The 18749-nt window shown below is 42.5% G+C and overlaps 2 protein-coding genes across 2 annotated transcripts; both read left to right on the top strand.

Moving 5' to 3' along the window:
• Positions 1–6483: 6483 nt before the first annotated feature.
• On the top strand, positions 6484–8920 carry LOC109485034 (E3 ubiquitin-protein ligase TRIM71-like). The gene is made up of 2 exons (XM_019788427.1): positions 6484–7911; positions 8032–8920. Exons 1-2 carry the CDS (start codon positions 6588–6590, stop codon positions 8889–8891), a joined length of 2184 nt encoding a protein of 727 aa, XP_019643986.1. The 5' UTR covers positions 6484–6587; the 3' UTR covers positions 8892–8920.
• A 2813-nt stretch (positions 8921–11733) lies between these two features.
• LOC109485041 (aspartoacylase-like) lies at positions 11734–16872 on the top strand. The gene is made up of 6 exons (XM_019788435.1): positions 11734–11845; positions 12443–12683; positions 13610–13935; positions 15172–15279; positions 15560–15669; positions 16016–16872. Exons 2-6 carry the CDS (start codon positions 12487–12489, stop codon positions 16208–16210), a joined length of 936 nt encoding a protein of 311 aa, XP_019643994.1. The 5' UTR covers positions 11734–11845; positions 12443–12486; the 3' UTR covers positions 16211–16872.
• Positions 16873–18749: the final 1877 nt, after the last annotated feature.

Below are 18749 nucleotides of genomic sequence, written 5' to 3'. Positions count from 1 at the left end.
TCATCCCAGTTCAAAAAGAAGCAACCCCGATTTGACGAGCTAGACCCGACGCACGTGTACCTGTCCAACCATCATTGAGTATGATAAATGACTTAGATAAATCCTTTTGTTACACACTTGATTAGAGGTCTAGGGTCAAGAGGCTCTGACCAATGAACGACCTTGATGTGGTTATGACAATAACTTCACGTTTTCACGTGTACAGATACCTGAGACCCGGTCCGGTATAGTGAATGAACTTTGTCACATCAAGAGGCAAAGAGGTAGAAGATCATCCCGGTAGAAAGAACGAAGTATATCATATTCTATAACATGCGTACTGTGAAGCAAACAAATGCACTGTGATAACTCTATGTCCAAACGAGAAATGCCGACATTTTCGAGCAAATACAGCGTATTTCATTCCACTGTGCAAAGTGAAAAATTTCAAAGTAACTTGCTTGGGTAACTATTGCAAGTTCATCCCAGTTCAAAACGGAGCAACCCCGATTTGACAAGACCAGACGCACGTGTACCTGTCCAACCATCATTAAGTATGATAAATGACAGAAACCGAACAGAAGACGAGTCCTTTTGTTACACACTTGATTATAGGTCCAAGGCCCAGACGCTTTGACCAATGAACGCCCGAATGAGTCATATTCTTGACAACTCCCCTAAATCGTCTGTTTTACATAAAATATGTTCTGAAAGTCTGTCAGAGTTCACTTTGTCACGGCGACACGACAAGAACACATCGTTGAGACAACTCTCCGTAGCTTTGTAACAGTCAACGGGCACCCGATATAATCGTGAGTTAATAGCTTCGTTCAGTAACCAAGATAAATATAGAATACTACACGGTGTATTCCCTATCGCCCGAGGTACCAGCCCGACCGCGGGTCGGATCACCCGAAGGCCGGAGCGCAGTCCAATCCGCGGGAGAGCTGGGACCGGGGGTGATGCGGAATACACCGTGTTGTATTTAATTAATGCCATACCCACCCGAGAAAACAGACATTATAATTCGAAATGTGCCAAAATTTAGTGTATCTAAACAAAAATTCCAACATTTGAATTCTGTACATGTGTTTGAAGTTTCGAGAGCGGCGCACTCGTTGCGCGCGAAATTGTGTTCGAATTATTCTATGGAGAGATTGCATGTAATGAAATTTTCTTGACTATGTGAATTTGTCAACTATATTGGTTGGTCTCTTAACATCTCGCATCGCGTGCTGAGATGTCTAGTTCCTAATACCCTCCTTGGAATACCAAAATCAAACGAATAAGACGAAAATGTAAAGAAATTAATTTTAAGAGTAAATTATTCGCCTTATCGTACTCTGTGTCATTTGTTCAACCTTCATGACCACGTAGATTTCATAATGAAAGGAAGATTTTTTGTATTAGGTATAAGGCATTAGGTAGAATGAAAACGGCGACCTACGCTCTACGCAACATGCGCCAATTACGCTCTACGTTGAACTAGAGCGGCCCGTCTACGCTCTAAGTAGAATTAAAACGTCCGATTACGCTCTACGGGCATGCGGCCTCCCTAGTAACAAACTTCAGTAAAGCTTTTTACTCGACGTTAAATTCTTCATACCAAGCCTTGAGGGCACACGAGGGGTTACACGAGATGTCAAATGAGGAATTATGACGATAACCTCACGTTTGCGCGTGTACAGTACGGATGGTACTTGTATCAAACTTCAGTAAAGCTTAATTATCACTTGACGCTCTTCATAGCCATGCCTTGAGGGCACACGGGGGGTTACCCGAGATGCGGTCATGACACTACAACATCACGTTTTCACGTGTGCAGATACATGTACCTGATGATGTGCATGCATGCCCGGATTGAAAGTGAGCACGTTGGCAGAACGTACTGCATCTGCGCGAAACCCATAATGTATTGTGCATAGCACTTCGGCAGAACCTAACGTAACCTTAGTCACATCGGTAGGCACAAAGGGGAAGCATCATGCCACCATAAAAATTACAAAATACAAAACCAAAAAAAAAAATGTAGTTAGAGCATAGGGATGGGCCGAGAGGGCGGGTGGGTGTGAGGTGCTGCAATGCCGAGTCGATCCGGGAACAAGTTTGATCTACATTGTATCAGTGGATATGGGCCTATATGGCCAAAGAATTGATGTAATTGATAAGAATACAGTATATACTCTTAACTGAATACAGTATACACATACTTTTTAAAAAGAGTATAAAGTAGTAAGCATTTCATATACTACGGCGTGAGACATGTGAAGGAAAACACATGTGCTGCATTTAAAATCTATGTCCAACTAGAGATACCGACTTAAACGATAGACGATGACACCGCATACTGAATAACTGCAATAACTAATGTTATAATAGATGACGTCTGGACTAGTCGGCTACTGGCCTCTGAATACTGAACACGGCGCCCGTGACGTCAGTGGATATGGGAACCATGGTGTGGAGTTCGGAACTGAGAGGGCGGAGGGACCAGGGGGGAAGACTGGAGGAGCCTACTACTTCGCCGGGACCTACGGTAAAGATTTTTATACTTCACTCCATACTGGTTATGGATGAAATGTGCTGTTTTTTCTTATGCTTTTTTCTCCTTCTCCTCCTTCTCTTGCCAATCGTTTGATGGATTCAATTTCTTCCATTTTTTGGCAAAATGACCTGAAAATTGATATGAAGTTAGAGTGGATTTTTTTTACATTCTTACATTCTTTTCATTTTTGGCTCCTATGTTCTTATGTTACAAGCAAATGACCTGAAATTACATTAATCAACCATTCTTTCCTTCCTTCTTTCCTACATTCATTCATTCATTCATTCATCCATCCATTGATGTAACATCTGTTTTATTAAGTATTTTTTCTCGTGTACAATCTTTAAGAATCTCGGGTAGAATTTTTAAACAACGGAGCCCTGGACACCCCAAGGTACCAGACCTTACAAGCTTGGATCCGCCCGGACGAGGAAGGATCCGCGGGGCCGATCTTCAGTTACATGCGGTGCCTGGACAGCAGCCTCTATGACTACGGGGTCAACCTTTGGCTTTATCCTGATCAAAGCCAGATTTGCATTCAGTAAGGCATTTTCTTCGTACTCCATCTATAAAGGAGCATTGTGAACATTTTCGGGCCACATTTTATTCCAAGAAATATTCGTGTGATTGCAATTTACGTCCATTTTTCAACATATACTTGTGCAGTTATTTCACATTTCTGACATAGTCGACATTTATGTTTGGAAGTATACAAAAAGCCTACACGAGGCGCCCTCAGATTTTGGTGGCACCACAAACTACGAGAATGTAAACAAACATGGCTGAGGCCTAGGCACACTCGCAAGGTGGCATATTTTGGCACCTTTTGAAGGGTGTGACTTTGCATAAGCGTAAAAATGGGTACTGCCTGACTTCTGTTTGGAACGTAAAAGGCGGTGGAAGGAGAGGGATGGGCTCCGCCTTCCAATACCATACCCTACTAACATGGTGGTTCGACAACCCACTGCCCCTACGGCCTCAAAAAAGCTAGGCTACGGGACTACTTTCTTGTCGTGGGGTCGTGTGGCGTACGTAGTAGCAGCGTGCTCGACTCGGAATCAAGAGGTCCCAGGTTCGAGTCCTGACATGCCACCGATCTTGTGCCCCTGGCGCCGGCCCTTGGAAAAGGCACTTTACACGACTTTCCTCACTAAACTCAAGTGAAAATGAGTATTGTCTTTGTCCTGTATTCGTCCTCTGCGTTGGTGGTGTTGATATAACTTAAGCGTGCTGTCACCATGTCTAGTCATGAAATGTTGGAATATAAAAAAAAGACTACTTTCACCTTTTGTTCTTCCCCCTGATCTCTCCAGATTCGATGGTCTTGACGCCCACAAAGGGCAGCCTGAGGTGACTAAGGGCGGGATAGAAGGCGGGGTTTGGCAGTTCGTGTCGGCCACCTACGACCGTACAACAGGCCGGGCAACTCTGTACGTGGATGCTGAGGAGGTACAGAATCATTCATAATCATTCATGGCAGCTATATGCACTACTAGACAGCAAATAAACACCGTAAGGAATGTGCAAAGCATATTACCCTCTTTCATTATGTTTACCGAAGGGAAACATATTGTTTTTGCTCAGTTCCTTCTTCCGTTTTAAACATTGACCTCTGACCTGGTCAATGGCAGGAACCAGACCGTCTGTCACCATGGTAACTGGTATTGGGTTACGTCATGTTGCAATTTTATGATAGGAGGGATTTAAAATCCTGTCACCATGTGTGTGTTTGAGTAAGAATTACCAGAGCAGATCATATGCGAAGGTAAACATTAGGCTTCGAGCCGGATCAAGCCGGATTGAAGCCGGATCAAATATTAAGCGAATCAAACCGCCTCGATCCGGACAATTTTATCCTAGTGGGAATGGGGCCTAAGACGTTTCTGAATGCAATTGCTACAGGTGCACCATAAGGATGTGGGGACTGTGGATCTGGCCACTCACTTCAAGGTGGTGATGGGCGGTAAACCGGATCTGAATGGAAGTGTGGACAAGCGCTGCTTCAAGGGGCGCATCGCTCACATGCAGGTACACTTCTGTCTCAATCCTCGACACTGTGAACTTAAAGACATCCAGTGGAGTTTTTGGCGACGCCTCAGGGGGAGCCTAATAGTACAGTATTATGTGCAGCGTGCAAGAATTTTAGGAATTGTACAGTAATTTTATCCACATGCATGAAATGTCTACAGGGATGTCTCACACCTCTGGAATTTTGCTGACACACATCTATGCCCACGCTAGCCTTACTTAGTGGAATGATTCCTGGAAACCATTGGGAAAACCTTTCTGCATGCAGGGATGTCCTACTTTATCTCTTTAAAGCGGTGTGCAACATGTTCTTCCACGCTACTAGTTATAATAAGACACTATAGATATATGCATATATTTGTGTATATATACATTTTTTAACGGAGTGGTTCAATGCAAGGCCTATACGACCACTTCTCGGCATTGAACTAGAAGTATGAAAGAAACATGGCTATGTCAAGAGATGGCGGTGATGTGAAAGCCTGTAGATTGTAGTTTGGTGGGAAACACTTGTCAGGAAGGGAATTCCAAAGCTTGGCCGTACGGGGAAAGAAACTGTCACTGTAAAAAGATTTCGAGTAAGGAATTTGGACGGCGAAGTTGTGTGTAATTAAAAGTTCAACTATTGACTTTCAGGTATACAACATCGCCCTGACCAAGGAGCAGATCAAGGAGTCCATGGAGACTACCAAGAGAGGGTACCACTAGGCCCTGATCTACGTGCAGGTATGAGTGCAGGAAGACGATAAAACAATGTTATATGTATGCAAACAACTGCTTAAATTAGGAATGAATTTAGTGTAGATTAATCAAGGTGTGTTGTTTGAAATTTACGAATAAATGAGTGAATTCATGAGTGAATGAAAAAAAGTATCTAAAAGACAAAGTATCTTCTGATGTGGAATCGTATCAACTAACAGCTTCATTCTGTTTTACATTTGCAGGCCGCCACGTGTTTTACATTTCGTGAGAAAGGCTTCAATGCTTCAGCTTTGCAGCGCAAAACTAAAGATTTCCTATAGGGGTGTGGTTTTCATAATTCGGAACGATAACAGTATAGTTAAGAGTTAGTACGTAATTTGTAATGTGCAACGGTCTAGTTTCTCTAAGGTCTTACATGGCTTGTCTGTGAAAAGATCAATGTTCAAGCAGAAATTATTCCATCTTAAAAATAAAGATCAAGAACGTGAACGTATCTAGAGAGTTTGAAATAGCCTGGTATCCAGTCTGATTCGTGGTCGGGGCCGCACTCGGAGCTCTGGCCCGCCCGCCTCACATAAGCTTCCCGGTGTATTTCACGAGAGATTAATTAGCCCTCCACGAACAGTCTATCGTGTTGGGGGAAACCAAATCCCCGAGCATACTGTCTCTGATTAGCGTAACACTCCTACCGGGACGGTCTGTTGCACTGGGCGGGGGAAGCTCTTAGAGGCCCCGAAGACACAACCGGCCTAAACACCCCAATACCCCCAATCACGATCAGACTGGATACCAGGCTAAGTTTGAAAGGCATAAGGTAATTATAAATATACACTTGTGATGATTAATTGTGTGTGTATTCTCACATATTCCCTCATGAGCTGGTGCTTAGCCTGAATAAACATCAAACAGTTAAGAACGTTGTTTTTTCTGTGTTCTTTCAGTATGAATAGTTTGGGGGAGTACAGGTTGTGCGTAGTGGAGGGGACTAGTAGCCAATAAGCTGTTTTTCATGACAAAATCTACACAGTAACACTAATGCCACCGAAAACATACATACCCTCTTGGTGCAGGTAAATATGGGGACCTTTGACAAGCATAGCGTTGTGTTTACAGCGCGGCACTACCCGTTACTGTAGGGAGATGCCTTTTGTGCCAAGCAGGTGTAGTGTTACGTTTCTGGTTGCCCATGGCAGCAGAACAAGGCGTGTAAATACAATGCCAGACCTTGACCCCACCTACACGAACGCCACTGCCTGCCATTTTTTTTCTTCACAAATTCAGACTTCTGTGAGGATTTTGGAGCAACGAAAGCACAGAGAACCATCGTCCAACCATGGCTGCTGCGGATTTTCAACAAGAAGAGTTTGACGACAAGTTCCTGACTTGTGATATCTGCAAGGAAATCTTTGAAGACCCACGAATCCTGCCGTGCCACCAGCAGCACACCTTCTGTTCCAGGTGTCTAGAAAGAAGGCAGGAGGGGAGCCAGTTTACCTGCCCTATCTGTCAGCACCAGGTGGAACTAGGGCGAGCAGGTGTCAGCAGTCTTCCTCCCAACCTCTACGTTAAGAAATTACTGGACTTCAGAGCCCTACATAACAGTAAGAAAGCTCGTGCCTCCTGTGGAATGTGTGACTCTGCAGCTAGTGTAGAAGGGACATGTGGGGACTGCCAACTACTGTTATGTGGAAAATGCCTGATCGCCCACGAAAACACTCGAGCACTGAGGGGTCATTCTTTCATTACCCTAGATGACCTGAAGAACCCCAGTAGAAGATCACAGTACACTCGGGCGGAGTATTGTCCCAGACACAGCAACGAACGCTTGGCGTTCTACTGCCGACCCTGCGCCAAGCTCGTGTGCCGCCACTGCAAAGAGCACCGAGGACGGAATCACAATCCACAGGAGGTCAGTACAGTCGCACAGACGTTCAAGACTGAACTACAGACATTGCTACAGAACCCCAAAGATAATGCTAAAATTCTTAAGAAAACTGGCAGCATGGTTAATAAAGAACTAAGCAGCATCACAACAAACTGTGACATAGAGGAGACGAAAATACAGGAACACTTCGCACAGCAGAGAGAAGAACTGGACAGAATGGAGAAAGAGATGAGAGAAAAACTTAGAGACATGGAGAGGAGTCAGAAGGAACCTCTGCTTCAGGAGAAAGAAGAGTTGGAAAAGACTTTAAGATCCACGGAAGAAGGACTGAAATCCTGTACAGATGTCTTAGGTAGAGATAATGATGTAGAAATTATCACACGCAGGCAACAGCTAGGAGCCAGGCTAGAAAATCTGGCCCAATACCAGATTCAGCAGCACAGACCCCTAGAATATCATGACCAGGTATCATTTCTGATCCAACCTGCAAATATTATCTCACATTGTGACGTGACCCTGATTTGCAAGCCTGTAGTTTTCACAGAACTTCCTACAGAAAGCCTGCCAACAACTGTCATTTATTACAAATCACAGACGAGGCAATTTCAGGGAACTCCGCAAGTCACAGTCACCTCCCCTGGGGGGCAGTGTGCCAGATTAGACACTACAGAAACCAGTGAGGGTGTGTTTGAGGCAGTCTGGAGGCCACAAACGTCAGGGAAGCATGAGGTGGGGGTGACTACAGGGGGTGGTACTACAGGGGGGAGGGATGGTGCTACAGGGGGAGGGGATGGTGCTACAGGGGATGGGGTTGGTGCTAGAGGGGGTAGGGGTGGTGCTAGAGGGGGTAGGGGTGGTGCTAGACTTGGTGAGGGTGGCACTATAGGGGGAGAGGTGAGATTGAGTTCCCCTGTTACAGTAGATGTGCGCAGTAACGATCCTGTGCTGAGATTCGGGCAAAAGGGTAGCGAGCAGGGGCAGTTTGACTGGCCTATAGACGTAGCAGTCATGGGGGACAGGCTGTATGTCGCTGATTTTTGGAACAGTCGTGTTCAGGTGTTTGATCTGATTGGGAAGTTTTGCTGCTCATTTTCAACATCTACAAACCCTGCATCAGTTGCAGTTCAGACTGATGGCACCATAGTGGTGCAGGGTGGTTATGAAGTGAAGAGGTTTTCGTCATCAGGAGCACTGCAGCACAAATTTCGTCTGGGTGAATATTGTACAGACCCCCATGGTCTGGCAGTACAGTGCGATGGGAAGGTTGTTGTAGCTGATCGAGGCAAACACAGCATCTCCCTGTTTAAGGCTGATGGGGCATTGGTGAAACAGGTGGGAGGGCGGGGGAACGGGGAGGGGCAGTTTGACAAGCCATATGTCGTCTGTGTGGATAAAGAAGACAACATCATTGTGGCAGATAGACACAACCACCGTGTTCAGGTGTTCGACAAGAATCTGAAATTCCAACATAAGTTTGGTCAGAAGGGCAGACAGCCACAGGACATGTGGGCTCCTCGCGGGGTGTCAGCTGACAGCAGGGGTAACATAGTTCTGGCAAACATTGGGGGTGATGATGGTATAAGACACAGCCGAAAGCTTCAGGTGTTCCGCCCAGACGGCACCTGGGTGTCCACCATTAGCAGTGATGGGGACAAACTGAAGGTTCCCTGTGGGTTGGCTGTAACAGAGGATGGACATGTGTTTGTAGCTGATCCTGAAAACCATTGTATCAGGAAATACAGATACATCTGAGGAACTTTTTTGCTTTCAAAATTAATGTGTAAGTCATCTGTTTATAATTCACTTACTAGTACCCATTTATGAAACTTTGTATCATACTTGTTTTGCAAAATTCATACAACAATGGTTCTGTTTTGGAGAACAATACATTGACAATTGACGTTTATTTCCTTTTGGACTTTCAAAACAAACAATACATACTCATCGTGGCTATACACAGTTGCAATTTACTAAATGAATGTTTGCCTTCTTGCTTATCAAAATAATTTTGTTCACGAGCCATGATTTCAAAGCTAATGAAGAAGAAACAGTTCGTTTTTTTTTTCTGATCACATATTAAGGCAATACACATACGTTGTGCTGTAAGATATTCAAACTAGCATGAGATTTCTATGCTGGAAAACCTGATATTTGCTGAGTGCAGTTGTAGAAAAATAGGCTAGATAGATAAGGCTAGATAATATAAAGGATATTTACCTTAACACATGCACATTGTATACATGTATGTATTGCACTGATTGTATTATGCATGTTACTGACAAATGGAGGGCATAGCAATGCTTGTGAAGTTTGAGTCACTGCCCAGAGGGTCAACATGTTAATAAAGATCCTTTAAAACATATAAAATTGTACAGAAAATTGACCTTTCAAATTACATGTAGTATGAATTAAGTGATTCCAATATTCAGACTTGTATCATATTACATGATGAATCGCTTCCTTCCGGTATATGTAATCACCAGTTGTTTGTGAACTGATTCTTTGTTGCGATCAAGGTATGATTAAATAAATCATTCGCTGTTTTTTTTTATGATAAATGCAGCAAGACTTGTCATTATATTAGTGATTATATTAGTGAACTAGAAAGGCCAATATTTGCTTTGGAGCAAATACAGCGATGGGTTCACCACATTTTACCACATGGCAGGGAAAGAATGAGAAACACAAGGGAAAACAATGATTTACATTGATATAACTATAATATGAAGTAACATACAACTAAAACAACAGTTGGATAGCTATTCCCTACTTTATTGGTTAGGATTTTTAATTGCATAATGCAAACTGTTGATTTTCAAAAAAAAAAAAAAAACGTTCATGCCCCGCATTCCAATGCTGGAGCAGAAAAGCTTGAAATACCTACCAAAACACTTGAATAAAGACTTGGGGCGTATCTATACGGAACCACCCAAGGCGGTTTACATGTGGTTTACCCCGAAGCCGGTTTCAAGTGGCTCCATCTGAACGCTCCGAAATCACATTGAAAGCGCCTCGATCCCAAGCCACTTCTAGAGGTGGTTTCGAATCGCTTTCCCCGCATCGCGATTTGCGTCTGAACGCAATGTGATTTCAATGTGACTTCGCCTGGTCATGGATTACGGAGTGGTATTTCTTTTTTTATATGCAACACCAACTTTTACGTGGCAGCAACTTAAAGAGCAGTAACGGTCAAATAATGTGTCCGTTCTAGGGCGAGCTTCACCATCTCTGGCGGGACCACGTCGGCATTCGGCCGAGATACGCTGGGAGGGGGGTATCAGCAAGCAGGTCGTTGACCTCTGACATTAATAACACGCCGCCTTGCGTGTTATCATCAAACAGCAATAAATGTAGCTCAAGCGTATTGTGTTCGGACACGGTTTCACAGGTGTGTGTGGCACGTGGACCAGATGTGAGGAATGTGAGTTACCCGAATCGCGCCTTGGGTGGTTCCGTATAGACACGGCCATACTGTCAGTATGGAAATACTCTGTGCAGGTGTTAATCAAGTTAAATCCCAACAGCCAATCAGCAAGAAATGCTCTGTGCAGGTGGAAATGCTCAGTGTGCAGGTGTTAATCAAGTTAAATTCCAACAGCCAATCAGCAAGAAGTATAGAGGAAAGCTGCATGCCTATTGGTTGATGCCCTGCATTCCATTGTGATGACTCATGCCCAGACGTGGTAAACATGGCACACTAACACAGTAATACATTAGCTATAATACAGCCAAAAAACTCAAATAAAACCATTCTAAAAGCCTGTATCACAAAAATTTAAAAAACGCCTAGGGGTATTTGCCCACTGTACCTCCATACCAAATTTCAGGACCTTAGGCCCTAAAATGAAGAAGCTGAATCCATTTAAAGATATGGCAGGAGGAGGAGGAGAAGGAGAAGAAACATCAGAAAAAGCAATATGGTTTCACCACACCACTTCGTGGTGTGGTGAACCCATAATAATATACAACACCCGCGCACATGAATTTTCGGCGTTTTCAAACAAAAAAATTAAGTTTTCAACCATACTATAGTGAAGAATCGTACAAAACAGTTGCAAAATCTGCAAATGTATACCGTAAGTTGCCAAAAAATATTGGAAAACGATAAGAATGCCAGAATCAACCGCAAAAGACGAAAATACAAACAAAATGGATCAGATTATTCACCAAACCATACTCATGTGTCATTTGTTCAACCTTCCTGGCCGCTCACTGATGGATGACAGAGAGGAGTGGAGGAGAAGGACCCACTGTTTCCCGTGATGACATTAATATGTCCACGTTCAACGTTCAACTTCAAGATTGCATCATGAAAGCAACTTTTTTCCAAACTTTTTCTTTATTCGAACGCTCGCATTTAGTTTGGGGGTTCCCAGAGGATGTCATCCATATAGTCAAATCAACATGGCCTTAGATCAAAACTCGTCATTTCGTTTTTAGCAGAGAAAACCGATTGCCCAGTTCCATGACCATGACGACCGATTTAAGGTTGTTTTTGGGAGACGGATAATGATAATCTCTGCCACAAATAGGTTGTTGTGACAAAAGAAAGTCGGCAGGGGGCGCCTATAGCGTACCTTGGGTTTGACCCCGGAAGAGGTTACAGTACAATTTGCTGGTCTGGGCAAGCAGCAGAAAGCCACCTAAGGCATGTAACGTCGGCTTGCATACCGGTGTCAACATAAATACTGGTATTAATGGAGAAGGTAGGTCTTAGAGAAACTTCTCGGCAGTTTTAAGTCTGGTAATTTTGATATCTGATGATTTTTGATCAACGTTACTTTACAGGTTGAGATACCGCCCCCCTCCCCCAGTAAGGTACCGGCACTGTAGTATGTGGACTTTGATCTGTACATTTTGTTACTTGACACCGAATTGTAGTGAAGTACTGCTTTGGGCTTGTATCCTCTGTGTGTGCGTATGTGTCAGTCTGTGTCTATATGTGTGTGTGCGTGTGTGTCTGTGTGTGTGTCTAATGTGTGTGTTCATGTCTATGTGTGTGCGCATGCACATTGTGTGTGTGTGTGTGTGTGTGTGTGTGCAGTGTGTGTGCATCATGCATGTGTGTTTGCATGTGTATGTGTGTATGCGTGTGTGTACTAGTACATGCACATCATGTGTGACTGTTTCAATTAGTATATATACCACACATTGGACAGCTGAATGTATAGTATACTACGTAACAATACCACCAAACCTACAGCTAATTCTCTATCAGACGCAACACATCGAAGTTACTGTATTGTAAGTATAACACTTCAAAGTACACAAGTAACAGCCATCTCTCTCTCTCTGTCTCCCAGGTTTCCCTCTGTTAAAACTGCAGAACCAGCTGACCTCTGACCTGATGTCTGCTGCCCAGGTGGTGCGGCGGGTGGCCGTGTTTGGCGGTACCCATGGCAACGAGATGTCGGGCGTGTACCTGGTGAAGCGATGGCTGCAGAACCAGGAGGCCATCAGCAGGCCCAGTTTCCAGACGGTGCCCTGTATCGCCAACCCTCGCGCGGTGGAGCGCTGCCGACGGTACATCGACGTGGACCTCAACAGACAGTTCACACAGGAAAACTTCAGGTGATTAATTATGTTTACTTACTTGTTACTTGTTACTTGATAAGGTCTCCTCTTATGATGAGTGGCCTGCGTCAGGATTCCTTCGTCTCTTGCGTACCATTTTGCGCCATTCCGGGCGATTCTGGGCCATCTCTTCCACCTCACGCAACTCCAGCTTGTTGTTCCCTTTGATCTTCTTCAGGTCCTCTAGTACACTGTTAAGCCAGGTTTTTCTGGGTCTTCCCCTGGATCTTTTCCCATGATTTGGTGTCCAGTCCAAGAGAAATCTGGGAAGTCGTTCTTTGGGCATCCTCAAAACATGACCCAACCATCTAAGTCTGCTGGCCGATACAACTGCCTCAATACTAGTGGTCTCTGTCTGTAAAAGTAATTATGTTTACCAAAGGAAAACATATTGTTAATGCTCTGTTTCTTCCTCTTCTTCTTCTCCAAACAGTGACCTATGACCTGACCAATAATGTTGCAATTGCATGGTCTGCTCTGCTCCTGTTACCATATACTAGTGGTACATGTACATTGTGTGTATGTGAATGTGTTTGAGTAAGACTTAACAGAGCAGACCATGTCCGAAGATACACATTATGCATTTGCTTTGCAAATAGTACCTTTCTAGTTTGTATATTATGTTTTGCTTTCTGTGTGCGTGTAGGTCAATGGATCTAATTTCTCCAGTATTGCATGTGTCTGACTGTGTGTATGTACTTGTGTTTATACTAGTTGTTTCCACATGTTAGGCATTTTGGGAACAATGACAGGAAGCCAGGTCAAAGGTCCCAGAAAAGGTTATCTACATTTCCTCAGTATTGCATGTGTCTGACTGTGTGTAAGCTTGTCTTTGTCATTGTCTTTATTGTACAGTTAAGTACTAGTTGTTTCCACATGTTAGGCATTTTGGGAACAATGTTAAAAATGTTGATTGATGATTTGTTTTACAGTATGGAAGCTCCACCGAGCACTGCGCCCTACGAGGTCCACCGAGCTGTCGAGCTGAACAAGAAGTTTGGCGCAAAGGGGGAGTCATTCGACGTCATCATTGATCTACACAACACGACATCAAACATGGGGAACTGTCTCATCATTGGCTCATCAACGGACAGCTTCACACTACAGATGGCAAAGTACCTGGTTCAATGGTCAGGACTGGTGTGCCCCGTGTTCCTCACCGAAAACCCAGCACCACATTTGAAGATGGCAGATACAACGAGCATGAGTGCTCATGGGATAGGTAAGCACCTACGCAGAGTGAAAAACTTTTAAGTAAATTTTTTGTGTCTTGTTTGTTTGTTTCTTTGTGCGAGTAAATCGCCTTAAGCATAATACATTCAACTTGGTTTTGCTTGTTTTTAAGTACAAGGTGAAAAAGATCCTGGAAGTTGATTGGTTCTGTTGGCTTAATAATGATACTCTTATGCTCCAATTTTTGCCTCTTCGCTTCATTTTTCTTTCATTTCCTTTTTTCTTCTTTATCTTAAGTTGTTATTTCTCCCCTGTCCTACATTTAGAGAATTTGGTTTTTGACATTTTTGGTCCCTTCCTTCATTGGTTCCCCAATTAAAAAACAGTCTCAGTCCTGTGGAAATGACCATCCTTAGTGTCTTCTTAATTCATTATTCTGAGTATATTGTGGGTAAAGTCAGTGCTTGAAATTTCATCTGTGTTTGTAGACTTGGTATTCTGAAATAGGTTTGAACTGTAGTTTACAACACAAGACATTAGACAAAGTTTCTGCTCTTCAACTGAAGTCTGTGTAAATGAAGATATAAATGAAGACTAAATTTGGATGCCAGTTTTCTATATGTAACAACACAAAATGCTCTCTCTTCCCTACCCATTTCCACAGAAAATGGACATTATGGCCCAAGTTGCCTGCGATCAGTATCAAGACATGGATTATGTGAGTAGAGATGAAGATTTTAAGTTTCCTTGTAGAGAAAATAAGAGAGAGAGAGACAGGTCAAAATTAAAAAATCTTATTACATCTGAAAGACCACAATAGTCTTTTAGCCTTTTCATAAGTTCACTTTTTCACCCAGTAAACTACTAGTAGGCTGTCCTTTTCTTCATCTTTCCTTGCATCCTGTTTTTTTCTGTCTTCCATTAATGAACACGGGGGTAAGTGAAGATAGACCCCAAGGTTGTTTCCTAAGCCCCGTGACACATTCAGAACCTTTGCCCGAACACCAGCCAATAAAGGTAGGCTGAAATTTGGTAGCAGTCTGACCAGATTTAGGCCACCCCTACCTTTCTATACAAATCAAATCGAATTTGAGTTAAATTTGAGTCAGATTTCACTGCCAACTGAGCCCCAACCTACTTACCTTAGGTGTATAACATGGGGAAGCATTGCTGTTATAAGTCTATTAAGTTTAATTCTCTCATTGTTGTGTAGACATGATGTTTATCTTCTATTCTATTAGTAAATTACTGTGTGATGAAAGGTTGGGTGTTTTTTCCCGTGCAGGTTTAGAGCTGGGTGCCCAGCCGCAGGGCGTACTGTTGGCTGATGTCTACCTCCGACATGAACGACTGGTGCACACCTGTCTCGACTTCATCCACAAGTTCAACCAAGGTCAGCTGGCTTGCCATGAATCATTGATGTACATCAGTATTCTAGCCAGTGTCCGTCTTTCTGTCAGCTGACAGAATTTTTGTCATTTACAAGGCATTTCAATAAAAGTAGTACATGTATCTGATTCAAGTATTCTGGGACCATCAGAATGATATTTCTAGTAAGTCTGTTAAAGTAGCATCAGGTGTTCCCCAAGGAAGTATCCTGGGACCATCCTTGTATCCATCAACAATACACTATATAATAATTACATATTTCTATCTGTTTGTTCTCTGGACAGGAGAGATTTTCCCACCTGCAACACTGGAGGTGTATCGAATCCTCCACGTGGTGGACTATCCCAGGAACAAGGACAATGAGCTGACAGCAATGATCCATCCAGAACTACAGGTCTGTTCTCACTCTCCCTATCTGTGTGTGTGTGTGTGTGTGCGTGTGTGTGTGTGTGTGTGTGTGCGTGTGTGTGTGTGTGCGTGTATGTGTGTGAGTGTATGTGTGTGTGAGTGTATGTGTGTGTGTGTCTGTGTGTGTGTGTCTGTGTGCGCACGCGCGTGTGTGTGTGTGTGTGTGCGCGCGCGCGTCTATGTGTGTGTGTGTGAGTTTGTGTGTGTGTGTGTGTGTGTCTGTGTCTGTGTGAACAATGAACCGGTACACAGCACTATAACTTGTGTGTGAAGTCTGCTACATTGTACCGCTACATGTAGTTACGTGGTTTGGGGTTTTAATGTTTTTCTAGGACAAAGACTGGCATCCCCTGAAGCCCGGAGACCCCATGTTCCTGAGCATGGACGGAAAAACTATCAAGTACGAGGGCGAAAGCACCATCTACCCAGCATTCGTCAACGAGGCAGCGTACTACGAGAAAGGCATTGCATTCTGGGCAACGCAAAAAGAGACCCTGAACGTCCAGGAGTTGCAAGTCAAGGCTTAGTCAAAACAAAGGGAAGTTTTGTTTTTTTATCTCCTCATAGTCACTCTGAATGTGTAGTGAAGATTGATTCTTCTCAGAGACATGTATGTTAGAACAAAGCAACCAGCCAAGGTTTTATTTCATAATACATTTACTGTAGTTACTTGTGATGGTTTGAAAAAGAAATTTGTTTTAGTACATGTATTACTATTAGTCAGCTGCACATACCAGTATGCTGGCATTAAAGGGGCATTATGTATATTACTAAACATATTTGCACCAAAAAAGGGAAGTATTTTAATCGACAACATCTCCTTGTGATTGTAATTTACTTCCATGTTTCAACATATTTGTGCAATTATCTAACATTTCTGACATTTATGGTTGGTGCTAAACCAGCTCACCCAAGGGGCACTCGGTTTGTGGTACCACCACAAAATACCCCCCAAAAAACATGGCTGACAGCTGTGTTTCCAGCTTAGACACTTGCAAGGCATCCTATCTTAGCACCTCCACTTTCTGAATGGCACTTGCAATTGAGCAGGGTTGATTCAACTTAGTTTGTTTAAGAAATGACTAGAAAATTGGCTTTATGTACATGTATCATCCTAATGTCACATAATGCAGCTTTAAGTTTGCAGACATCTACAATGGCTACTTTAGAGTGCGAAAGGCATCTGGATTCTACATGAAATTGGCACTTTGAAAGTTGTCTAAATTAATATTGTTCTACACATGTGGATTCTGTGAGAGTTCAGGTATCTACCGGACTTAGTCAAGTAACTGTTGTTTTTAGTAAAATTTCTTTGTGCAACTGTGTCAATGTACTCAAGCCCTGGAGATTTAGCAATTAAGTATTTTATGAAGAAGCAGCATAGGCCTTTTTTTTTTAATTTTAGAGAACCTGGACTGAAAAAGGAAAGGACCAGATGTGTGACCATAGTGAAATTCAGATTGTGACACGTCAAGCCTAGACAAACAGCTTACAAATTCCTTGTCATTAATTCCTATCTTCTCAAGTTTAATCAGGATTGTCTGTCATTCCAAATACCACTACTGAACATGAGTGTGGTACCAGTGTAACAGGCCAGAATATGAAATGTACCCCATAGCCAGAATGTACCTGGGTACACATTCTGTCCAGGGTTACGTTCTGGCATGTTACACCTGCACAATTTGCACTGTGTTTCAGTGTTCCATTCATCCATGATGATATAAAAAGATGACTATTTAGAAATTATCGGTGTAGAGAGAATATGAAGGTTGTAAATAAACCTAAGTAGAAATTATGAAAATTAAAGTATGATAATCATGATATCACTGTCATTCTTCATTTGAAGAATTTTTCATTCACACCATGATATTACATTTGAAAAACCTAGTACTTGTACTGTTTTTATTACATTTTGTGTCCTTCTGTATCTGTATAGCCGGTATAACCGCTTTTCAGCATAACACACAAGCTTCGCAAGCACGCGGCGCGGCGGCAGCTGGCTATATTACACCGATCGACTTGTTCCACCTAACACATCTAACTCTAGACATTGTTTAAAGCTATCTAATGACAATGCCCCTACTGTACTTGGTGACAGTGAGCTCCACTCTGCGATTATCTAGGAAAGAATGAATTCTTGAACACCTCAATCCTTGCTTGATAACTCCCAGACTGGTACTTGAAGGCATGGTTATTTCTTGTTCTCTTCTGGGAATCTTAGAAAATAAATACAACAATGAAGACAAACACTTCCTTTTCCAAGGTCACACAGACAATATGTATTGGACATTCAACTCATATACATATACATGTACATATATTTATATATTATTTCTGAGTACACAAATGTCATGTTGAAATATATACGCTCTTTTTAAAAAATGGCCATATACATATATACAATTTACACAATATATATATACAATGTTTGACATGAATAACGTTACATGTTTTTCAAATGTGTGGTTACTCAGACGTGACAACATTTTCACATGGTAGGCAATTTCTACATTTTCTTACTTAGATAAAATCCTCCTTTTAAGACACATTTTCATGTGATAATAAGGCAAAACAATTTCTGCAACTTTCGTATGTCAAATGATTATCCTTTCACAAATCCAAACTTCCTAAATTTAGCCCTAAAACTCTCTTAAGACTGGCGCTATAAGTTATGTACAGACTGGCATGTGGTATATGGGGGTCCCTTTTTAAAAACACAAACTCAAACGTGGGTCGCAAACTACTGCTCGAATTGGTCATATTAAGGGTTAATCCTTGGTCGAATCATTGATTCTAATTTGAGAGAATTTTCCTCAATTTCCTGTAAAAAGTGAGTACCAGGTACATTGAAAAAGTTCACCTACTTCTTTTCATTTAAGTTAATAAAAAAACACACAATTCTTATGTATAAATTAAATTCCTTTTTACTATAGGAGGGGATGTACAATGTAAGCCCTTGAAATTAGGTTAAAGGATTAAAATAGATAAAGTCCAAGCTAATGCATCCATCCACCAAGGGTATCTTGTCTCTCATTCAACAAAGTAACCAATCAGTGAACCACAACC

The sequence above is a fragment of the Branchiostoma belcheri genome, unplaced genomic scaffold (genome assembly GCF_001625305.1).
Source record: "Branchiostoma belcheri isolate BF01 breed outbred unplaced genomic scaffold, Haploidv18h27 scaffold72, whole genome shotgun sequence".
NCBI classification, from domain to species: domain Eukaryota; kingdom Metazoa; phylum Chordata; class Leptocardii; order Amphioxiformes; family Branchiostomatidae; genus Branchiostoma; species Branchiostoma belcheri.
Note: the sequence above shows the minus strand (reverse complement) of the source record. Positions and strands in the feature narration are given on the sequence as shown.